Here is a 23,977-nt window from a genome sequence, read left to right as displayed (position 1 = left end):
TAGATAGGTACATATATATATATATATATATATATATATATATATATATATATATAGAAAGAGAGAGAGAGAAGGGATGAAAATTGATCGGGTAGATTGTCGACTAGCTATATTAATGTCTAGCTAATGTCGATTATAATCCGGGGTATCTCGATCGAGAGGAGAAGTAGAGACGAAGAAGATATAGAAGAGAGAGAGAGGGAGAGAGAGAAAGAGAGAGAGAAGAGAGAAGGAGAAAAGATATCGGCGAAATTGTGAGAGTTGGTTTGGTACGGTAGAGAAACACTGTTCTCTCTCTCTCTCTCTCTCTCTCTGTGGATGCTCCCACTTCAGCACCACCTTCTTCATAGGGTTCAAAATTCAGTCGGGTTTTCCGTCTTGTCACGTGGCCCCGAGGACTCCCCACGTACCCTATTTCTCGAAGGATTTTGAAACGAGCTGGTGATTGGTCGAATCTCTTCTTGGCTGTCGAGGGTAGACACCAAACTCATCTCTTTCTCTCTCTCTCTCTCTCTCTCTCTCTCTCTCTCTCTCTCTCTCTGTCTCTCTATCTATCTTGTCTATCTCTCTATCTCGCTCTTACTCGCCATCAGAATAAGCTAGATTCTCTCTCGTAGTCGAGTGAAACGCGCCCGTATCCGGAGTATCAGAGGGGATCCCGTAGGCGTGGCAGGATTACGACGTTCCCAGCGAGAGGCGTGGCAGGAGAGTGAGCAAGAGAACGAGTAGAGTGAGCGAGCGAGCGAGCGAGAGAGAGAGAGAGAGGAGGGAGGGAGAAAGGGGGGGAGTGTAGAAAAGTAGGGGAAGGCTTTTTCGGCGGACACGCGGTCAGCCACGATGTCACTTTGCAACGCGACGCCAAGCTAATAGCTTCTGTTCCTTCCACCTTTCGTTTCGAGTAGGAAGGATTTATCCTCCGTTGTGTTTTCGGGTCATGGTACGAGTCGTGAGATGGAAGGACTTTGGTAGACGATCGAATCAGTGTATCTTCGTCTAAACAGATTTTTCACCTTGGCTCTATTTGTTTTCTCAATTTTTCTTTTTTTTTTTTCTCTCTTGGCTTTCCCTCTTCCTTTTCCTTTCTCTCTTTTCTTTTCGACGAATTAATTAATATAAATAAACTATCAGTGTGCGGATTAGAATTATATAGAGATAAATTTAGAGAGGGATTAAAAGAGAGAGAGAAAAATTCAAAGAGAGAGAGAGAGAGAGGGAGAATGCGTTAAAATTTGATCAAGTAAAGAATATGGCAGCGATGCATTACAACGCTCAAGTCGTGTCTGAGGATTTGCATCAACATCCTAGACATCTTTACGGGATACAACAGAGACTTCAAGATACAGGAGATCCATCTTCTCCGAGATCGGAAGAGGCGAGATCACCGATCGAATCTAGAGTAAGATCGCCCGAGGAGATTCGTTTCGTTAATACGAGATCACCGGATATAGAGGATAGAAACCATACAGTTAGATATCAAGAGGAAATATGTGGGAAACGATACTCCAAGGAACATTCCAGTCAGAATTTCTTTCAGGGAGAAGAGAGTAATAACGTTACGCCGAGGAAGTGTTTCGGGGATAACGATATGGTTAATGTCGTTAATGTTAACAATCGTTGTAGAGAGTCGGGTACGTCACCCGGTAGGACTACGTCGCCTCAAGGATATACATTGAACTCACCGGGACAACAAAATAATTCTGGTAAAACGTCATTTTGCATCGACGCATTGCTAGGCCGTGCCACGGGAAAACATAACAACGATAACGACGATCAAGATCGACAGAAATTCTTTACGAGGGTTCATAACGTTCAGGATTCATTGAATTTGATAAATAATGTTCAATCGCAGGAACGCCAGTCGCCATGTTCGTTAAGACGTAACGAGGATCAAAGAACCGGATCTCTTGGTAATCCTTTACATCCGTTCGTTCAACATCCGAGATCTATAACACCGACGGCTATCGTCGATTCTCACGAGGGCCAAACTACGCGGGACAATTTTCTAACCGGTATACACGGTGATACGAATGTACAGATACCACGTGGCACGACGATCGGTACTGTATATAGAAATGATCGTTTGGTGGAAAATGTCGAGGATGACGTATCGGTAGACGTCGATCCTAACAGGACAACGGGCAGTACAAGTCCTGGTAGCAATGGTAGCCGTAGCCCGGCATCAAGTCCACCGATATCACCTGGTTCCGAGGAAATTACGAGTAACGGTGTCATTGGACATCAAGGTCTACCAACCGGACCATATGCCGTCGGTACAGGTACAGTGGTCAGACAGAATCAAGGACTCTTGTTACATCCTGGAGGACCTCTCATTCATCCCGGGGGATTGTACTATCATCCGGCCGGTGGTAGCGCTTTTCACTCGATACACAAGGAGGGTCAACCGGTGGGACATCCTCAATCGGCCGGCCCACATCCTCAACAACATCACATTCATCAACTTCAACTCGAGTGGTTAGCCAGAACTGGAATGTTGTATCCCAGATTACCCGCTGACTTAGCCGGTAAGTTTTCCTATCAAATTTTCTCCCTCTTTTTCTTTTCTCTCTCTCTCCCTCTCTCTCTCTCTCTCTCTCTCTCTCTCTCTCTTTTTCCTTTTCTTTTTTTTTTTACATCATCATCGTCATCGTCATCGTCATCATCATCATCGTCCGAAAACGCTCATCAGTTTTCGTGTTTCGCGATACAAGTATCTCGAATCGTATTGTATTATATCGTTCTCGATAAAACTATTGTTAATCGTTATAAGTGTTATCGTTATAGTAATACTCTTTGATAAATGCCAAGAGTTTTATCTTTTAGTCCGTTGTAAAATAGCATCCAAGTACGGTAAAAACAATTTCGTTGTAGAAAAGAAAAGGAAAAAAAGTGGAAGAAAGAGAAAGAAAATATTTGTTAAACTCGAAATGATAAATTTATTCGATTCGATTCGATTAGTTAACGATCGGATATGAAAGTTATATAAATTATCATTTTTTTCTTCGAGGTTATATAAATTATCATTTTTTTCTCTCGTCGAGGATTAAAAAATTTATCGGTATCTAATGTTTTACATTCTCTTTACTATCGTAATTAAGTATCGTCGATCGCGAATCATTTAACAATTGAGATCTTATTATTGAGGATTTTAGAGATTCGATTATACGATTATAGGTACTACCTACTGGCATTTAATCGATTATTATATATTATTATCGTCAATATGAATCGGCTCGTTTCGTAACTATTAATTTGGAAAAATGATTTGCAAATAATCTTCGTTCTGACGCGAACGGGAGATAAGAAATCGACACGTTCGAGGACTTACATTTTTCCCTCTACCCACTCATCCCCTCAACCTCCTACCCTCTCTTCCTCTCAACCCCGCCTTCAATTTGTTTCGAACAAAAAAAAAAACAAAAAAAAAAAAAAAAGGAAAAGGAAAAGAAGAAAAAATACTATAGGCAGGTACCCAAACAGGAAATAAATAAAATCGAAGGGAGTGGTGAAGATTTGCATTTCGACCCTCGTGAAAAAGAGAGAGATAGAGATAGAGAAAGAGAAAGAGAAAGAGAGAGTGAAAGAGAGTGAGAGAGAGAGAGAGAGAGAGAGAATAAAATTGAACTCGTGTACGTCCCTATTTCGGTACATAATACTACTAGTCTTTCGCAAAATCATTCTCTTGTTTCTTTGTCACAAAAAAAAGAAGAAAAAAAGACGAAGTGCGAGATCCTTCTCTCTCTCTCTCTCTCTCTCTCTCTCTCTTTCTCTCTTTACGCAATCTTTCCGATAAATTAATGATTTGATAATAATTTGCGAAGAAATCGAATACACACACGATAACGGTCGTTAAAGCCGATAACGATCCTCATAAATCGTGTCTCGCTAAGCTGTCATTGATGCGCGTACCCTGCCGATCCCAGAAAAGAGATATATACCTACCTACACCGATTGCTATCCTATCTGGCGTTAGGATCAACGACAAATATCATCGCGTACGCATACAAACACATACTTACACATGCGCGCACGCACGCGCACACATACACACATGAACGCACGTAAATGTACAGTAACTAACGCGTCAAGTATTAATTCTTTTTTTTTTTTTTTTTCTTTTTTTTTGCCGATACCGTTATAAGCAAAAAATTATTTTTATTTATTCCACCTAATTCTTAGATATAGCTAGATATAGATATCAATTGGATCTATTAATTTAATATATGTGTATGTATATATATATATATATTTTATCATTAATAATTTTCATATACATGAAAATTAAGGCTTTATATAGGAATATGAAAATTCGTGTAAAAGGGATTGGGTCAATGATAAGTAACGTTGAAATTTTCAATCTAAAATATTTTAATGAACGTATACGATATAACGTGGCGATATTTTATATCGAAAATTATTGTATTATAATTATCGGATTAATGCTGTCGAGAGAATTACTAGATTATTAGTGAATCATTTGAATTAGTAGATTGTTAGTAAATCGATATATTTTATTAAAGATTGTTAATAATAATTATTCCTCGATAATTAGCATTACTATTTTATTATAGTTGTTGATAAAAACTTGTCCTCTTTTCTTTTCTTTTTTTTTTCTCATCAATAAGACGAATTGGCCAATGAGTCACATCCAAATTTTCTTTAAAATATATAATACTCCTGTACGTGGATTACACTTAGACGATATATACGGTAGATATATTTTATGAGAAAAAAAAAATATTCCCTGGAGTAATTATTTCTAAATAATAATTAGAATTAATAAATAGAATTATTAAAACTAGTAGTTAACGTTTCAAACGTAAGCGATTGATCTTGAAAGAGAAAGAAAAGAGAAAGAAAAGAGAAAAAAAAAGGAATGAATGAATGAATAAATAAATAAATAAATAAAGGAAAAAAACAGCAATATATTTCATTATGAAAAAATTAGTCGAATTAATATCTGTTTATTGGCAAAGCGAATAATTTCTAACAGCTTATAAAACGTTATCGTTGTCCATCGACAATGTCAATCGACTCATCGACGTGAACGAGACGATATATTATATTAGCACTCGAACGGCTATTACAAGCTATTAATTCGAAAGTGAGACAACGTCGAAAGACAGATTGCTCGTAGGACGGACTATAGATAGTAGATGTTTACACGTCTAATGCATCGCATCGACTAGCTAGACTGTGTTGCCTGGCTACTCGAATTTTATTAGCACGATAAGGATCTCTCTCTCTCTCTCTCTCTCTCTCTCTCTAATAACTTAGTTAACTGTATACATATGTATACATATGCACGTATGTATAGACACACATACATACACAGATACACACATATACATATATATATGTACCAAATATAATTTGCCAAGGATCAAAAAATCAAATAAAAAAGAGAAAAATTTATTTTATAAAGTTAACGGAGCTCGAGATGATATTGGAATTTTAGAATAGGTTTCTGTTCTACTTTCAATGACGATAAGAAAACTCTTTCAACGAAATTAATGTATCGACAAACAATGAGACAACAGGTCTATTCCGATTAGTCTTTACTTTTCCTATCTCGAGATCCGTATACTTTGTACGATGTTAGATATCGCGTATCGTCTAACCTTTTCATTATTACGTACTATCAGAAAGAAAGAGAGAGAGAGAGGGAGAGAGAGAAAGAAAGATACAGATAGATAGATAAATAAAGAGAGAGAGAGAGAGAGAGAGAGGGAATACGGAGGAAATAATTGATGAAATGAATTTTGAAAAGTACCAAAAAAGAAAAATAAATAAATAAATAAATAAAATGAGAATAAAATCAGTAAGGAGAATGTTAAAAGAATAGAGATAATACGAGGAATTAAAAGAGAGAAAGAGTGAGAGAAAGAGAAAGAGAGAGAGAAAGAGAGAGAGAGAGAGAGAGAGAAAGGAGAGAGAGACTGCTGGTTACCACGGTAAATTTCAAGCTTGGAAAAAAGAGCCGTGGCCGCGTTGTCAGGCCAATCAGTCGAGGGCTTTTATCGAACAAATTGGTCAGTGAACGTATAGAGAGTTCCATATATATATATATATATATATATCCATCTATCTATCTATCTATATATATATATACACATATATATGTACATACACATACACACACACACATATATATAGGGGTAGTAGGTGGAGAGAAAGAGAGAGAGAGAGAGAGAGAGAGAGAGAGAGAGAGAGAGAGTGAGTGAGGTGGTGGGGTATTTCCTGTCAGATGATCCTGATTGGTAGTTGCCGAGCAATCCACCGTTCGACAAAAAAGGCGAAAAACCGGTGGCGTAAAACGAGCAACGAGCGCAAAAAGCACACTCGCGGAATAAAATAAAAGGTGCGTCGATAAGCCAGGCCCACCGGTGGTGGCAACCACCACTACCACCGCACCGCCATCACCACCACCAGTACCATCAACCACCGTCACCATCACCAATACACTATCGACGATGACGACGACGCCGGCGACGACGGCGACGACGACGATGAACAACGACAATGACAACGACAACGACGACTACACAATCCCTCGATATTTCCAATCCAACCAACCAACCACCCATCCACCCATCCCTACGTCCTCCTCTCTTCCATCCCCTCATTCCCCTCAGTCTTTTCGTCCAACGTTGACACGAACGCGACTTGTTAAAAATTGCCGTACACCACTACGAAGCCACCGATATCGTATCGACGACGATTCGTTTTTTTAAATAAAACCCATTCGAATGGATGGACGAACAGCGAGAGAGGGCTGGAGGAGAGCTGAGAGAGATTGAGGGCCGGGGCTCCGAGGGGTTAGGGGGAAGGAGGGAGCACCAAAGGAGGGATGAGACACAGAGAGAGAGAGAGAGAGAGAGAGCTTTTATTTGCGGAATATTTGTCGCGCGTTATGCGTCGTGGCCAATGATACGACAACACCATGTTTCATCCATCCGGGCACCTATCGAAATTTAACTAGCGTTCGTAACGACGCCAGATAGATTCGATACTATAGAACGACGACTCAACGACAAATCAATCATTTACCTTCGTTTTTTTTTTTTGTTTTTGTATTTCATTTTCCATTTTTTCGTTTCATTCCTCTTTTTTTTTCATTTTTCTTTTCTTCTTCTTCTTTTTTTTCGCCCCATTTCCTCCTCTTTCCCCTCCTTCATTCTTTACTACTTTCTCTTTTTTCTTTCCTTCTCCCTTTCTTTTCGTTTCTTTTTTCCTTCGTTTTCTTTTTCTCTTTTGCTTTTCTTTCGTTCGCTTTTTTTCTTTTCTTTCTTTTCTTTTTCTTCTTAACAACGACGAAGGATATTTTTTTATTTCCAATTAGTACTCCATTTGCATCGTGCGAAATGATAAGCGGGAGGAGAGGTGAAAGGTGGGTATAGGGTGTGTTCAATAATCGTTAGAAACTCGAAAGAGAGATAGATATTAATCGTTTCGGTTAAGAAGGATTAAAACGATCGTTTCGAAAAATCGATAAAGTATTTCAGTTCATTAGCGAGAATAGGATTATATCTACATGCGAGGAGAAAAAAATGATTAGAGGAAAACGAACGAACGAACGAACGAATGAACGAACGAAAATAGGAATGGGCTATGGGCGAAAACGTTAAAATGTGCCTGCGGTACGAATATATTTCGGAAATGATCTGTGTGACTGAGGATTAATAGACGTATAAAATACATTTCGCGCAGATGCGCTTTAATTAAGCTAATATTTCAATGCTTTTATCTGACCGTATAGAAACATTCACGTGGCACTTATTTTCTATAAACAGTGTATATATGCACGCGTATGTATATACATTTAAAATATATATATATATATATATGTATATGAATGTATAAATGTTTAAAAGGTAGATGGCATTTATTGCGTTTTCGCATCTTTCGAGGCTGAAAGGTTTTGATCTTTTGTTAACTTTTACTATATTATTTGTTCGAAAGAGAGACAGAGAGAGAGAAGAGGGGGGGGACGGGGAGAAGAAAACATTTTTTTTAACTTCTTGTCTTTTCTTTTCTTTTCTTTCCTTTTTTTTTTTTTTTTTAAGAAATTTTCCTCTTCTTCCCGTCTATTGGGTACTCTAACACAGTGTTTCTCAAAGTTTGATAAACGTACATCCCTTTGAGAATTTATTAATACGTAATTTGGTATATATATATATATATATATATATATATATATATATATATATGTATGTTTTATCTTATTCCCATTGTTATACTATAACTATAATGTTATATATTTATTTATATACCAGAGATATACATACGCCAGTAATATAGACGTCTTCAAAATTTAGATGAAGCATGATGGTTTGAGAAACACTGTTCAAGCATATCCGATGATTCTCTACGAGTTAGTCGGAGTCGAGAGAGAGAGAGAGAGAGAGAGAGAGAGAGAGAGAGAGAGAGAGAGAGAGAGAGAGAATGTAAATGTAAATCGAGTTAGGAATTCCTCTTTAATGGGGGTGACGTTAGAAGAGATATTTTTTCAACGTAATAGCGTAGGGCCCCCTTTCAGAAGAAAGCCGGTACAAACGAAATTAAGGGACGAAAATTATTTGCTAAAGGCAATGGAAGGAAGACTTGGTAATACCTTTAACCAACGTCAAGTTGCTCGAGATATATATATATATATATATATATATATATATATATATATATATATATATTTATTGCAGAGATAAAAAAGAAAAAAAAAAAGAAAATATTTGACGGTACAATCGACTTATTTCGAGATATTAAAATATAAGAGTTTTTTTTTTTTTCAGAAGATTTCCTTTTGGCATTTGAATTTCTTTTTCTTTCTTCTATTTTTTTTTTTCTTTTTTAAACAAATCCACTCGAAGAGATTTCAAACGCGAATGAATATCAGATGGGGAGGGGGAGGATTTGTTTTTTTTATTTTTTTATTTTTTTATTTTTTTTTTCTTTGCTTTCTAATGATGCAAGTATAAACGAAAGTGGAGAAGATATTCGAAGAAAAATTAATCGTCGATATCAATCGTGAAAAAAAAGGGAACACAAACAAATAGACGAACAAAAAAACGAAAACGAAAATTAAATAAAACAAAAAAGAAAGATATATATATTCGATTGGATCGAATTGAAGAAAGATCCTGGAAAGGAATGAAAATGATTGAAAGGAACCGCAATTAAGGTGAATTCGTTTTCTTATGGGACAGTTCGATTCCCTGTCGATCGTCGATTTGGTAAATTGACTCGATGAACCATGAAGAAAGAGAACGTAGTATGCGAGATATAAAGAGAAAAGAGAGAAAAGAGAGAGATGGTTGGTCCATCCAAAGAATCCCTTGACTCTTTTCCTCTTTTTTTGTCGGTTTCATGGAGGCTCGCCCATACTACGAACGGGGAGAAACAATGGCGAAGAGATGGCGGAAGCTCTGCCAACAAAAGGGGGATGATACTCGAGAGACAAAGCTCGCGAGGGGTTGGCGGATGATTTAATTAGTTAATTGTGCGTCATTCATCCGTCTATTCATCCCCTTTCGCCCTTCTCCTGTGCACCATCGTCACCACCATCGCCATACCGTTACCATGGTAACTCCGCGTCGACTTATACTCCGTTTAAACGAGCTATTTCGTGACAAAGATACTTTCACGTGTTATCTCTCATCTTTATCTTTGTCCCTCTCTCTCTCCCTCTCTCTCTCTCTCTGTTGGTGTCTCTTAGGAAAATTAGTTTCTAAGAATAAGCTGAACACTTTCTTCAAAGTCTTATTTGTATAATTATTAATTACGTCCTATTTTTATCCAAACATATATCTATCATCCCAGATAGATGGAAAATTTTCTTCAAAGTCATATATATATATATATATATATATATATATATATATATACGTATGTATGTGTAATAATTATTAACGTCATATACTCTTGTCCTTGTAATATTATTTTTTAATAACAATTTTTAATTTACAATCCACGCAATATCATATAATACGTATAGACAGATAAAGTAACAATATTAAATAACTAAATGCATCCATTGTACTTAACTTATTCATACAAAAATATATCTACGAATATATCATTTCTAACTGTCGAACTAATTAAGTCCGATGAATTATCGATAATATTTAATCGATAATCTCGTCCAATCAAACTTTTTACAGTTCTTTCACTTTCTTCGACCCAGTATATATATATATATATATACACCTATACATATATATATCCACGTATATATGTATGTATTTATGTATGTATCTTTCGTACGACATATGGTGTACCGATTGTGGCGGATTACTCCTATTTGTCTAGGATTTCAAGTATTCCTATTAATTCGAGCGTGGTTCGGTATACCGACCGTAGTTCTTCGGTATACGACGATAGCCAACCATTTCGCTTTTACGATCGGTTATAAAAAAAAAAAAAAAAAAAAAAACAAAAAGAAAAAGGAAGAAAAAAAAGAAAAGAAAATATAGTCACATTATGATCGACAAAATTATATTCAACTTGTACTTAGTTATCTCGATAATAAAAACATTCTTTGATCAAAGTCGAAAATGAAAATTTCATAGTACTACGATCCTAGCATCTTTCTCTCTCTCTCTCTATGTAGATACAGAAAGGGATAGAAGGGATGAAAAAACCTCCCCTCCGAAACAATTTGATTCAATTCAATTCACAGATTTCGAGAAACGGCCGACGGGAAAGGTAGGAAATATATTTTATGGTAGGAGAATGTAACGCGTCAAGCAATCGGATTATTTCGGCTGTCGAAACTTTTTAACCTAAAACCCATCAGCGGAGTTTCAAATAAACCAAATCACAAATCAGTGCTTGTCATTCCCGAGAAGAGAATAGCGGAGGATGAGGAGTAAGAGGAAATGGAGGAAGAGGAGGAGGAGGAGGAGAAGAAGGAGGAGAGATTTCGACTCATTCGATCGCAAACTTTCAACGCCTGGACCATTCACAGTTCGATGTTATCCCGGATCGACCGAAATTAAAGCTTCCATCGATGGGCTAAAAGCGGTGGCTAGCAGCACCAGGTTGGAGAGGGTGGTACGAGGAAGAGAAGGAGGTGGAGGAGGGTAAAAAGAGAGAGAGAGAGAGAGAAAGAGAGAGAGGGAGAGAGGAAGGGGTGTAGCAGGAAACGGAGAAGGGAGAATCGGCAAATTCGCTGGTCCACGAGTGCACGTACGAAATGTATAGTTGACTATACACACACATATATATATATATATATGTATATATGTAGATATATATCGGAAGCAGTAGCATCAGTCTACCTGCCTATAGGCGTATAGGTGGTAATGGTGTTTCTGAATTAGCTGCCAGCTAGTTTGGCTGTCCGCAAGCAAACAGATCTTGGTTAGCCGATGTGTAACATCCCGCGTTCGCTCAAACGCGCTATCGTCTATCTATATGCTCACTCTACCAAACATATACCTACTGATGTAGTTGCTACATTCTCGAGTAGTAAGAGTACTCGTGAAAATATTTTAATATTAAACGCATATCATAAATATATACATATATGTATACATACATACATACATACATACATATATACTTATGTACATACGTAATATATGTATCTTGTATATCACGCATCTTGTAACAAGTAAAAAGAAAACAAAAAGGGAAAGACAACGTTGAGATTATTACATCGAACGTTCTATAATAAAAGTATAAGAAGAAGGATCGATGATACTGATCGGTCTGTCATAAGGACGATATAAAAAAAAGAAAAAAGAAAAGGAAAGAGAGTAAAAGGAAAGGGAAGAAAGATAAAGAGGCTAAGAGAAAAGGAGCCTGAAACGTCGATGGCGAGTACGTTGATGGAGGAGGAGAGGTAGGGTGCCAGTAGAGGATAGATCGAGAGAAATAAGAAAGAAGAAGAAGAACAAGTAGCAGTAGTAGTAGTAGTAGTAGTAGTAGTAGTAGTAGTAGTAGTAGTAGAAGAAGAAGAAGAAGAAGAAGAAGTAAGGCCCGCTGCCATTTGGTGGTACACACGGCAAGAATAAGAAGTAACATAGCGGATGTTTATGGCGTGATTTGTGGCAGACTTGCGAGCCCCGGAGTTTGGGATTAAATTCAGCCATTTCGGGGTAAGGAAAATAGCCTGATAAAAGTTGGCCAACTTTTATCCCTCTTTCTCCCTCACTCTCTCTCTATCTCTCTTTCACGCGCTCTCCCTCAGTCTTACCCTTTCTCTCTTTCTTTCGTCTATCAGAATGGATAAGGAAAGAAGGAAGAAAGAAAGATAGAAGGAAAGAAGGAAGGAAGGAAGGAAGGATGGTGGCGTCTCTTTGTAGGAATAAGAGAAAAGAAGAGTAAGAGAAGAAAAGAGAAGAGAGGAGAGGAATGGAATGAGGATAGGAGGAGGTGGAGATATCGCGGAGCGTTGCTCCGCTCGGCTAGATTCGTTTAGTTCGTATCTGAGGGGCAGATAATTCGGGGGCGGGACATGCTAGGGGCTAGGGGATCGCAGGCGGAGCTTCTGGCACCACAGACGCGCGTTGGAAGCTATAGGAGGGCGTAAGAGAGAGACGGACGTCTCGTAGATCGGAAGGGGTGAGAATAGAAAGAGAGAGGAGAGAGAGAGAGAGAGAGAGAGAAATAGATAGATAGAACGGGTGGGGGTGTGCGAGGAGGGATGAATGCGCACACGGACTCAAACCAAGTCGTTAGCAACCCCTTCGCTTTTCCTGCCTGCGGAAGCCGACTCGCTGCTACTCGGTTAGAGGTATACACGCCGATTTAGGACGGTAATTCCAATTTGCAATTCGCTATTGGGTAATTGCTGTCCATTAGAGGGTGGCCATTTTCGGTTCCGACGTGGATACCACCGTAGCTTCCAGACTATCACCTATCTCTTTCTCTATTCTCTATCTCTATCTCTATCTCTCTCTCTCTCTCTTTCTCTGTTATTCTATCTATCTGTCTATCTATCCCGTTTGTATTTTATACAAAGAATAAAGGTAAAGATCAAAGGGAATGACGTTAAAGTGTGAATCTCGATTTTTCGTCGATCATCGTTATCAATAACCTCCCCCCCCCCTCCTCCTCTTTCTTGGTGATAAGGCTTGGTTCTCTTGTTCCTTTTTCTTTTTCTTTTTTCTTCTTCATTTCTTTTCTTTTCTTTTCTTTGCTTTTTTTTTTTATAATCTTTTTCCCTTTATCCCTTTTTCGCTTGCCGATCGAAAGATAGGACGAAAAGAAATGAGGAATAAAAAGGAAAGTGTGGCTCTAGTCGTCGGCAACGGAATCGGAGTAATTAGCTTTAATTAAGCGAACCCTTCGGGCAGGAGTTAACGAGGGTAGTTACTCGTTAGTCCGAGAGATACCCGGTGCGATTCCTCGTTCCTTTGTAATGAAAAGAGAAAGAGAGATAGATAGATAGATAGATAGAGAAAAAGAGAGAAAGAGAGAGAGAGAGAGAGAGAGAGAGAATTTGTCGTTCGCAAAAAAGGTTTCGCGTCACATTGGAACAATTAACTCTCCCTCCCTCCCTCCCTTCCTCCCTCTCTCTCTTTCTGTACATGTTCATCTTAAAATTCATTAGATTTAATTGTAGCTAAGAATCGCAATATTACGTTTTTCTTCTTTATCTTTTCGAGGAATAGTTTCGAGGAAGAGGTAGAAAAAAAAGAAAACACAAGAAAAAAGAAAAAACGAAAAACAAAAAAGAAGAAGAAAAAGAGAAAGAAATTTTATATATATATATATGTATATATATAAAAAAAGGACAAAAAAGGAAAAAAGAAATGGAAAAAGAAAGAACGATATTACATTCATACGTTTTTCTTTTTTTTCCTTCTACGAGGGGTTGGAATTCTATCGAAGGGTAGAGACATACCTATTCATACATATAAGAGAGAAAAGGTATATAACAGAGGGTGGTCGCTTTAAGTAGAGATAATGGCCGGTGTTTACCGCCGTGATGATCGCGCACGATTTTAGGGGGTGCCAAACGACGGCGGCGTCAACGACGGCGGCGGCGGTGGCGACGTCGTAGACGGCATGAAGCGGCTAATGGATGCCCAAATAAATTAAATTATCATGATAAAGGTTGCGTCGAAACGAACGTGGTCGTCACCTTGTATGCGTGCCTGCGTATGAGTGTGCGTGTATGTTTGTGCGTGTATGTTTGTGCGTGTACCGAACACTGCACATCGACACTGTACATCTCGGGTCTCTAGATATAAGAGCGTCAATGGTGATTGTCCACTCGATAAAAGCCACCCTCCTTGTTTACCAACATCTGTCACGGTTTTGCTCACCATACTACCTCTCTCTCTCTCTCTCTCTCTCTCTCTCTCTTTCTCTGTCTCCCTCCCCTTTCCCTTTCCTCTATTCCATTCGTATCTTTTTATTTCTTTCAGGACTTCAGCTCGACTCCTCGAAAACTAAGTAAGGTACTTACTTACCTTTTTCTTTTACCTATCTACGTAAAAGATCCGAGAAAGGTGTCTCTTTCTCTCTCTCTCTCTCTCTCTCTCTTTCTCGCCCATTGGTCCTTTTCTTAATATCTACAATACTAGGATTGGCTCGACACGATCTTTAACTCGTTTTACTCGTTTTACTCTACTCGAGATTATTTATTTTACCTCCGGCTGTTTGTAGTTAGTTAGCGTCATAGTTAACGCTTACCACCCCACGAACGTGACTGGACCTTATGTCACTTGGTTTTCGACCCCTCTTTCGAAATAGGGATTCTCTATCTTTATCTATATTTCTCTCTCCATTTCTTTCTCTCCCTTTCTCTTTCTTTCTCTTTGGATCTCTCTCTCTCTCTCTCTCTCTCTCTCTCTTATACAGTCTCATTATAAATTCATACTTATGAATATTATTACTCGTACGTAAAGCGATCATCTATTAGAACTATTTTTTTATTTAGGATTTTATTATTTTTAGATTTTACACGAGTTCGTAGATTCGTTTTGTTTTCATTCCATCGTTTTTATTTTCTTCCTTCTTTTTTCCATTTGAGCCAATAATTTTTTTTTCTTTTTTTCTCTTTTTTTTTTTTTTTTTTTTTTCTGTACCCGTGACACTCCAATCGACGTCACAGATCGGTGAATTATCGAGAACGAAATTTGTCGACTAAAGACATAAAAATAAATCATGACGAGAGGTGGTGGAGGAGGAAGAGGAGGAGGAGTAAACGGGGAGAGAAGAAGAGCACTAGGATGCAACATGCACGAAATAATAATCGTCTCGATGGTATTTACGAGGGGGAAGGGAAATCATCATTGGGTTCGCCATATGCGCACCACGGGGGGTAAACCGCCCCTTTTTGCGAGACGATAAATATTCGGCTAAATGCTACCATGTTAAATACCAACGAGCATCAAATGTCCTGGTGGATATGAAAAGAGTGGTCCATTTGGTTGATGTTCTCACATTTTGTGTGTTGAATCCTTTTATATATACATATATATATATATATATATATATATACATATATTTATTTTACATTTTCTATCTAAACATTTGAAATTTTTCTAAGATAAAAGAAAAAAGAAGAAAAGAAAAAAAAAAAGAAAAAGAAAAAAATTCACCTAGAAGCAAATTCTTTCTTGATTACTTTCGATTTGATTGATGAGATTTTTGCAAAGATTTGATTACCTTTACGTTCATAAACGATCGATATTGTTATAAGAGAACAAAAGAAAAAAAAAAAAAAAAAAAAAAAAGAAAAACGACTAACAAAAAAATAAAACAGAAAAACTCGCGAAAATATATTTGATTCGATTTAAGAGATTTCACGTGGACATAACGATCGACGGAGGGTAACAAAATTATGGTATTCGATCGATCGATAAAATATGCATTAGGAATAAAATCATTAGGATTGAGAATTTCTAGGTCGTAGATCGAATGAATGGATTTATATTAGAACGATCGTATCACACGGACGAATGTGTCGTTTATTTTTCTATCGGCCGTAAAATTGGGCAAAGCTCCGTATCAAAACGTATCTCCCCTTTTCGTACCTACATATATGTATCTATATATTATATATATGTGTGTGTGTGTGTGTGTGTATGTATGTATGTGTGTATATATATAAATATATATATATATATATAGTATGTAGGTAGTACCTGCTCGCAATATCTCGACGGTTAAGTGAATCACACGCTAATCCGAATGCGCTCGCCTAAACGATGCCATGTGTACAAACACTGACAGTCGGTGACGCACTTGCCAGTTAAGTTTTGGGGGTGCTTAAGCCAGTGACGCAAAGTTCCTGACAAATCGCGCGAGATTAGGATGACACGAGAAATCTGCTCGCTCTCTCTCTCTCTCTCTCTCTCTCTCTCTCTCTTTCTCTTTCGCTCTCGTAGTTTCCACACTCGTTTTCAATTTGTTCCCTTCGAACTTTCAAAGATATTCACTTGAATGTTGAATTTCATTAACGTAATTCATAAAATACGTTCAGATTAATTTCTTAGTATTGAATAAAACAAAAAGTAAAAGGAAATATACATACATATATACATATATATATATATATATATTATTTACATGCATACATATATATATATTTTTTTTTTGCTTTGTTTTAATTATGATAATAGAAATTATATTAGATGATCATAAATATTTCTACGCCAATGTATTTCTCCTCGTCCTTATTCCCCATCCACCGCTCTTCCCAACCCCCTCCCTCTCACTCCTCGATTACTATAAGTCTGGGATACGGTTTCTGAGCAGCAAGAGTCGTTGGTAGAGCTAATTGTAGGGGCGGTGGCGTTTCCACCCTAACGTCTAACCCCAAATCATCGCTCCGTAATCCATAGGGATTTACACTCGCGATAATTGCATTAGCATTCGATGATTTCCAATGGATCGTACTGGCTAATGAAATGATTATCGTTGCTCCGGTAACGATCGATGAGAATTATCGATGGTGTCCGGTCATCGTGATCATACCATAGATTACGACCAATTTCGTATTATATATTACGAATTGAATTTATAATTATCATTCATTTTACGATGAACTCATCGAGTTGAACTCATCTGATCGTAACGATCGAACGGTCGATTGATACGTATTCGATATGTCGTGTATCTGGGCCGATATCGTGCTCGTATCGTGTCCATATCGCGCATCATTCTTTAAAAATATAATTCGCGAATTCATTAAAATTCGACTCGTTCCGAGAAATGAAATATAATAGATATAAAAATACACAAAAGCTTATCTATCTTATTATTTATCTCCGGTATGTATCGATATATGTATATATAAGACTATTTCTAATCGCTGATCGAGATTTTTTTTAATCGCAAATAAATGTTCTTCTCTTTTTCCTTTTATTTTATTTTTACATTCTCAACGACCTATCCCCCAAATTTCTTTTGTTTTTTCTCTCTTCGAAAGGTTGTGCGGCTCAACACGCGTTACTTGGTAAAACGAGAAGACCTAGGACAGCATTCACGTCCCAACAACTTCTCGAATTGGAAAAGCAATTTCGTCAGAACAAGTATCTGAGCAGACCGAAGAGGTTCGAAGTAGCGACGTCGTTGATGCTGACCGAAACTCAGGTAAGTTTAATTGTAACAAGTAAAAATGTATGTATGATGGATAGGAGAAAGGGGGTGGACTGGATTACGTGAAATCCAGTCCATGGGAGGGGAGGAGGGGACAAATGTTTAAGATCGTTTCATATAAGCGTAGCTATGCTTATTATCTGTTTTAATCTTGAACGATATAACGCGAACGTCAATGAATCATCGTGGAAATAACGTAGACTAGTCGTCTTCGATATTCCTGGAAAAACTGATCTAACATATCCTTTTCATTTTTTATCACTTTCTCCTTTTTCTATTTTTGTTGTGTTTATTTTTAATTTTTTTTTTTTTTTTTTTTCTTTCTTTTTTTGGAACAACTATATCGGTACGACGATCTTGCGCGTGAAACGTAGATACGACCGATTAAATTCTATTTATATCAATTATTTATTACGCACATCAATACATGTTATTGATGTTGTATTATCTGTAAAACGATGTTGTTAACGATTCATTTGATTTCTTTTTTCCTTTCTTTTCTTTTCTTCTCCATTAGATTTCCACGATGACAAATCGTTTCCGTGGGTTTTTTTTTTTTTGCTTTTCATTGTGTAAAATTAAATCAATAGTTTCTCTTCGAAGCGCTTCGCCGAAAATAAAAATATGATTTGCATTATTTATAAATCAATGGTGTTAATAATTCTTTTTTCTCTTTTTCCTTTTCGCGAATTATATTCTATTTGTATTATTTATATCTGACAGAAATTGTCATTTTCGAATTATTCGTAAATCGATGATGTCAATTATTCTTTTCTCTCATTTTTTTTTTACTTTTTTGTTCGTCAATTAAATTCTATTTCTATTATTTATTTCTATTTATATATCTATACCTAACGAAATTATCTCTGTCAGGCATTATCTACAAATCGTCGTTGTTAACAATCCTTCTTTTCATTTATTTTTCCGCCTTTTTCAATTATAATTCCACAATGACATATCCATTTTTGATTTTATCCATTGACTAAGAGAACATGATAATTCCTTTCGAAGTACTTGGCCAAAAAACGAAGATATCAAGGGTGGGGATCGATTAAATTCTATTAATATTATTTATAGTTAACAGAAATTATAATTCTCATATTATTTATTAATCGATGATATCGATAATTCTTTTTTCTCCTTTTTTTTTTCGTTTCTCTCTCTCTCTCTCTCTCTCTCTCTCTCTCTCTCTCTCTCTCTCTCGTCAATTAAAAACGATTTATAGTCGCGATAATTATTTCCTTTCTCTTGTTTTTTCGTCAATTAAATTCTATTTATATAATTAATATTTAACAAAAAAACATCCAAACAATGATTATTTCGATGATCTATACAAATCGATACTGTTAACGATCCCCCTACCCTACCCCTATAGCCCTCCGCACCTACCATTTTTTCTTTTTCTTTCTCCACACACACACACACACACACACACATATACACACGCACGTGCGCATATGTTACATTCCCAAAGTTGACAAAACGTTTCTGATATTTCCATTGAGTAAAAGCAAAAAAGGGATAAATACTTTTCGAAGTTCTTGCGGCCAAGGATGGAAGAGATGGAGCGACGTTGAGGTGATAAATACAGGAAAGGGGAAAAAATATTTTCATATTCCCGTTCGTGGCAACGTCGATGGCAACGATGTACGCGTAAAGGAGAACGAGGAAGAGTAGGAGGAAGATGAGAAGAATAAAGAAAAAAGAAAGGAGAAGGTAGAAAGAGAAATAGAAGGAGAGAGAGAGAGAGACAGAGAGAGAGAGAAGTAAGAGGAACAGAAGGAAAGAGGAAAGAGTTCAGAAAAGAGATAGATAGATAGAGATAGAGATAGAGATAGAGATAGAGAGAGAGAGATGGGAAAAAGGACCCTTGAGAGAAATCCTAGGAATAATCCCTACGTAGCCTGCTCACTCGCGAGACACCAGCTCTTACTCTCCCTCTGCACGCGAATCTCTCTCTCTCTCTCTCTCTCTCTCTCTCTCTCTCTCTCTCTCTCTCTCTCACATAGTTCAACAACTTAAACATAACTCCGAAGCTTACGAGCTCTGACGGATCGCTCGGCAAACAGACGCGAAAGTCTGAGTTATGGGCCGGGCTCAGTCCCTGATTTGTTTCGATATTTTACCGATTCTCTCCACTTCCGAACCTTCTCTCTTCCAACCTTCGAACGACGTCGTCGTCGTCGTCGTCGTCGTCGTCGTCGTCGTCGTCGGCGTCAGCGTCGGCGTCGGCGTCGGCATAGATAACCATCGTAACAACCCAATCCTCTCCCCCACTCTCTTTACTCCTTCGTTTAACTCATTTCAACTATTTGATACACGGCCCATCTCTTACTCTTTCTAATCTTCATTTCTTTTTCTTCTTCTTCTTCTTTTTCTTCTTCTTCTTCTTCTTCTTCTTCTTCTTCTTCTCTAATTTACAACACTTTTTTTCCTCTAAAAATATATATTCTATGTATATCTATATACATATAATCGTTTTTTTTTTTCTTTTTCTTTACTTCGATAAGAAACAAAATCATGTATTATAATTGGGAGAATTTTGATATTTTTCATTGGGAATTATAAGTTCTGTAATAGCATATAATGTGTTTATAAAGAGAATCGTCCTTTTGAAATTAAATATATATATATATATATATAATCAATTATTAGTATTATCTTCTTTTTCTAATAAAACAGATCGTTACGGTAATTATACAATAGATAATTAATTTATCTTGATTTAATTGATCAAGATGGTATTCGTCAGTGTTCCAAAAAAAAAAAAAAAAAGAAATACAAAATAAAAAAATAAAAATGGAAAATAAAGAACCATTTTCATTTGGATCAAGATTTATATATATATATATATATATATATATATATATATATCTCCAATGATCGATATCAATGATATTTTAATTTATTAATATAAAAGAAACATATTTGTGTACGTTCACAGGCATCGAAAACCCTTTATCTTTTTTTTCAATAATAATTCCATTTTTACGGAAGACCTTTATTTTATATATAAAAGGAAAAAAGAAAAAAGAAAGAAGAGAAAAAGAAAACAGGAAGGAAACGCGTAGGTATTTCATAATAAAATCGTTCGGAATCAAGAGTCGTAGAAATTTCAGGGTGAAATTCCTTCCCATTCGTATTCGTACGAGCACGAAATTCGTGAGTTTTCTTTTTCTCGGAGGGGTTACTCCGAAAGAAGCTACATGGGAGCATGATATGTTGTCCGAAAGATTTACATCGCTTTCTTATGATTTTACCAAAGGGCGAAGGGGAGGGTAGAGAGGGTGGGCGAGAAAAAATAAAATCGTGTTATCCTATCGCTCTACTTGATTTACGATGTCTCGTCTTGAATATTCCTGTCTGTCGATTATATGTATATGTGTGATTTCTAGAATATATATATATATATATATGTATGTTCAAACAATAACATACAAATATTTTTTTATATTAAAAATATTCTACATATAATATATTTTGTTTATTTTATATAGTATGTTAATAATTAATTTATTTCTTTTTTATTTCATTGAAGGTATAAATATATAATAATGCGTATGTATTCATATATATATATATATATATTTTATTTATTTTTTTTAAATTTTATCTATTATTTATTAAGTAAGAAATGAACAAAATTTTTAATAATAATGATTTTTGAGTTATTCCAATTCCTTGATTTTTGTCACGTGCATCCTAACGAATTTCCATGTGCGGGAACATGCGTGCGTAGGTGTGTGTGTGTGTGTATTCGAAGCAATTAAAAAATTTCGAATATCTAAAATTGTTCGAACCTTTATCATTGTTGATTGAAGCAAACGCACGCACGCATGCACGCACGCAGGCACGCACACATCCAAAGATAGTGTGATACGCACACGTGAGAAAAATTTATCGCCGAATTCTGAAGATTAATTCGCATAGGATAAAAAGTTTGCGTTATGTTTGCTTTCTCTGAGGAAAAAAAAGAAAAAAGTATAAAGTAAGAAAGGAAAGAAAAAGTGTCGGAGATGAAGGGTTGGGGGGACGATAATTTTGCATAACTATATCTTAAGAGCTCGTTTAATCCCTTAAATCGTTCGTTTAAATTGAAATCGATTAGGAGGTAAAATAAAAGAGGAAAAAAAAAAGGTAAATAAAAAAATAGCAAAAAATAAAAAAAAGAAAACGAGAGTATCCAAAAAGAAAAGAAAAGAAAAGAAAAAAAAAACAAAACAAAACAAAGAGAAAGAAAGAAAGAAACAACACACGAACGTTTTTGTCTCTCATTTCAGGTGAAGATCTGGTTCCAAAATCGACGAATGAAATGGAAGAGAAGTAAGAAAGCACAACAGGAGGCACGTGCTAGTGGGAAACTCGAGGATGCCGGTAGTGCGAAGAATTCCGAAAGAGATAATACCGGAAGTGACGTATCGGTAACAGCACCGTGCACACCGGAAGAACCCAGGGGAACTTTGCAAGAAACTCAAAGAAATTCGACCGAACTTCAGGAACCTCTTTATCGGCCTTACGTCGTTTAAATATCTTTTTCGATTTGGATAAAAAAAAAAAAAAAAAAAAAAAAAAAGAAAAAAAAACAGAAAAAAAAAGAAAAAGGACTCGATTGTAAAATACGTTTTATCTAAATTTGTAATCATTCTCTCTTTTCTGTAAATTTCTTTTTATATCGTTTCTCTTTCAAAATAATATATAATTTTCAGGAACTAACGAGCGAATAAATATTATCGTTCGTAAAGTAATATATATATATATTCTTTTTTCTTTTCTCTTTGTATTAATTGTTGTGTCGCACAAGCGAATAACAATTTGATTAATGCTTTATCTTTAAGGAGAAAAAGGAATAGAAAAAAAGAGGTGAGGGAGGGGGGAAATAGGAAACAAAAAAAACAAAACAAAAAAAAAATAAAGAAAAGAAAAAAAAAGAACAATTACGAGAGAAAGAGAAGAGCAATTTTTTACGACGAAGTATTAAAATAGAGAAAACGATTAAAAAAAGTCTCGTGTAAATAAATATAATTCTACCGATTTATATATTATCGTCGAATAAAAAGAGAAAGAAAAGAAGAGAAAAGAAAAGAAAAGAAAAGAAAAGAAAAGAAAAAGAGGAAAAAAAAAGAAAAGAAATGGGAAAGAGGAAGAAAGGAAGAAGGGAAAAGAAAAAAAAGGAGTAGTAAAATAAAGAATAAAGTAAGATAAAACAAATGGTCGATGTAAATATCATGGAAAAGTAAAAAAAAAGGTGAATGGATGAGAATAAATCCGACGTGATCTAACATTAAAATTGAATCCTTAATGGAATAATAATTAAACATTGTAAAGTGATTAACTTCTAATACTCTAAAATTAATTTTTGCGATTTTTTCGCGAGGGTAGTGTTACGATAAGATACGAAATTGATATAGAAATTAAAAATCGTAATGAACGATCGTTTGAGAAAAAGAAATCGAAATGAGGACGTTAAATTCGCGAACGTAGGTATCATTATGTAAATAATACAATTGTTTTAGAGATTATTTATTGTGTGTTCGTTCGGCTTGTAAGATAGACATTATTTACGAAATTGTTAATGGAACGAAAATTTGTCGTTGTAAGATGTGTAAAGAGAGAGAGAGAGAGAGAGAGAGAGAGAGAGAGAGAGAGAGAGAGAGAGAGAGAGAGAGAGAGAGTGAGAGAGAGAGGTAGATGATATGTACGTAGGGCACATATACGAAGGATTACATTTATCCGAGTATAAACTTTATTTCAATAATATCCCCGCCACTTATATTATAAAGCGAAATAAGCAAAACCAAAAAAAAAAAATATATATATATATAATAAAAATAAAAATTTAATTAAAAAACGAACGGGAAACGTGTATTTATGATACATATACAGTGTGTGAGTGTAAATATTATTCGTTTATCGTATAAAATAGTGAATACGATGCAGATATCCGATGTAATATCGCGTGAAGTTCCTAAATAAAATTATGAAAATTACGAGGAAAAAAAGGAAAAAAAAAAAAGAAAAAGAAAACAACAAAATTTATCGCATCTAATTAATTAAATGCATTATGTCGTTAATTAAAACATATACGTACCTATGTATCCTTTTAATTTTTTAATACACGTACGTCTGAAAATAGGCAACAACTTATACGTACGTATATTTTAATAAGAAATGTTGCATACCAGCAGGCGTACGATAGCCATCACGTTAACATTTTATCCCCGATTATTATTTCTTTTTTGTTCCTTGTCACTTTAAGTTGGAAATGTTTTCTTTTCAAAAGCAATGATGGAATTTATAAATAAAATTATGAAAATTACAAGGAAAGAAGATAACTTTACTATCATCGAATTTAAATATATTCTCTTTGTTTTATCGTAAGTCCCGAAAAAATTATGCAACAATTTCTACGTATATATATATTTAA

General features: G+C 35.9%; 1 protein-coding gene across 1 annotated transcript; it reads left to right on the top strand.

Annotated features, from left to right (window-relative positions):
- Nucleotides 1-829: 829 nt before the first annotated feature.
- Nucleotides 830-22,079, top strand: exex (motor neuron and pancreas homeobox extra-extra). Its single transcript, XM_035878965.2, has 3 exons — nucleotides 830-2,522; nucleotides 17,384-17,547; nucleotides 21,834-22,079. The coding sequence occupies exons 1-3, from the start codon at nucleotides 1,247-1,249 to the stop codon at nucleotides 22,077-22,079; spliced, it is 1,686 nt and encodes a 561-aa protein (XP_035734858.1). The 5' UTR covers nucleotides 830-1,246.
- Nucleotides 22,080-23,977: the final 1,898 nt, after the last annotated feature.

This window comes from Vespa mandarinia, chromosome 2, assembly GCF_050613455.1.
Source record: "Vespa mandarinia isolate Hongniang chromosome 2, ASM5061345v1, whole genome shotgun sequence".
NCBI classification, from domain to species: domain Eukaryota; kingdom Metazoa; phylum Arthropoda; class Insecta; order Hymenoptera; family Vespidae; genus Vespa; species Vespa mandarinia.
Note: the sequence above shows the minus strand (reverse complement) of the source record. Positions and strands in the feature narration are given on the sequence as shown.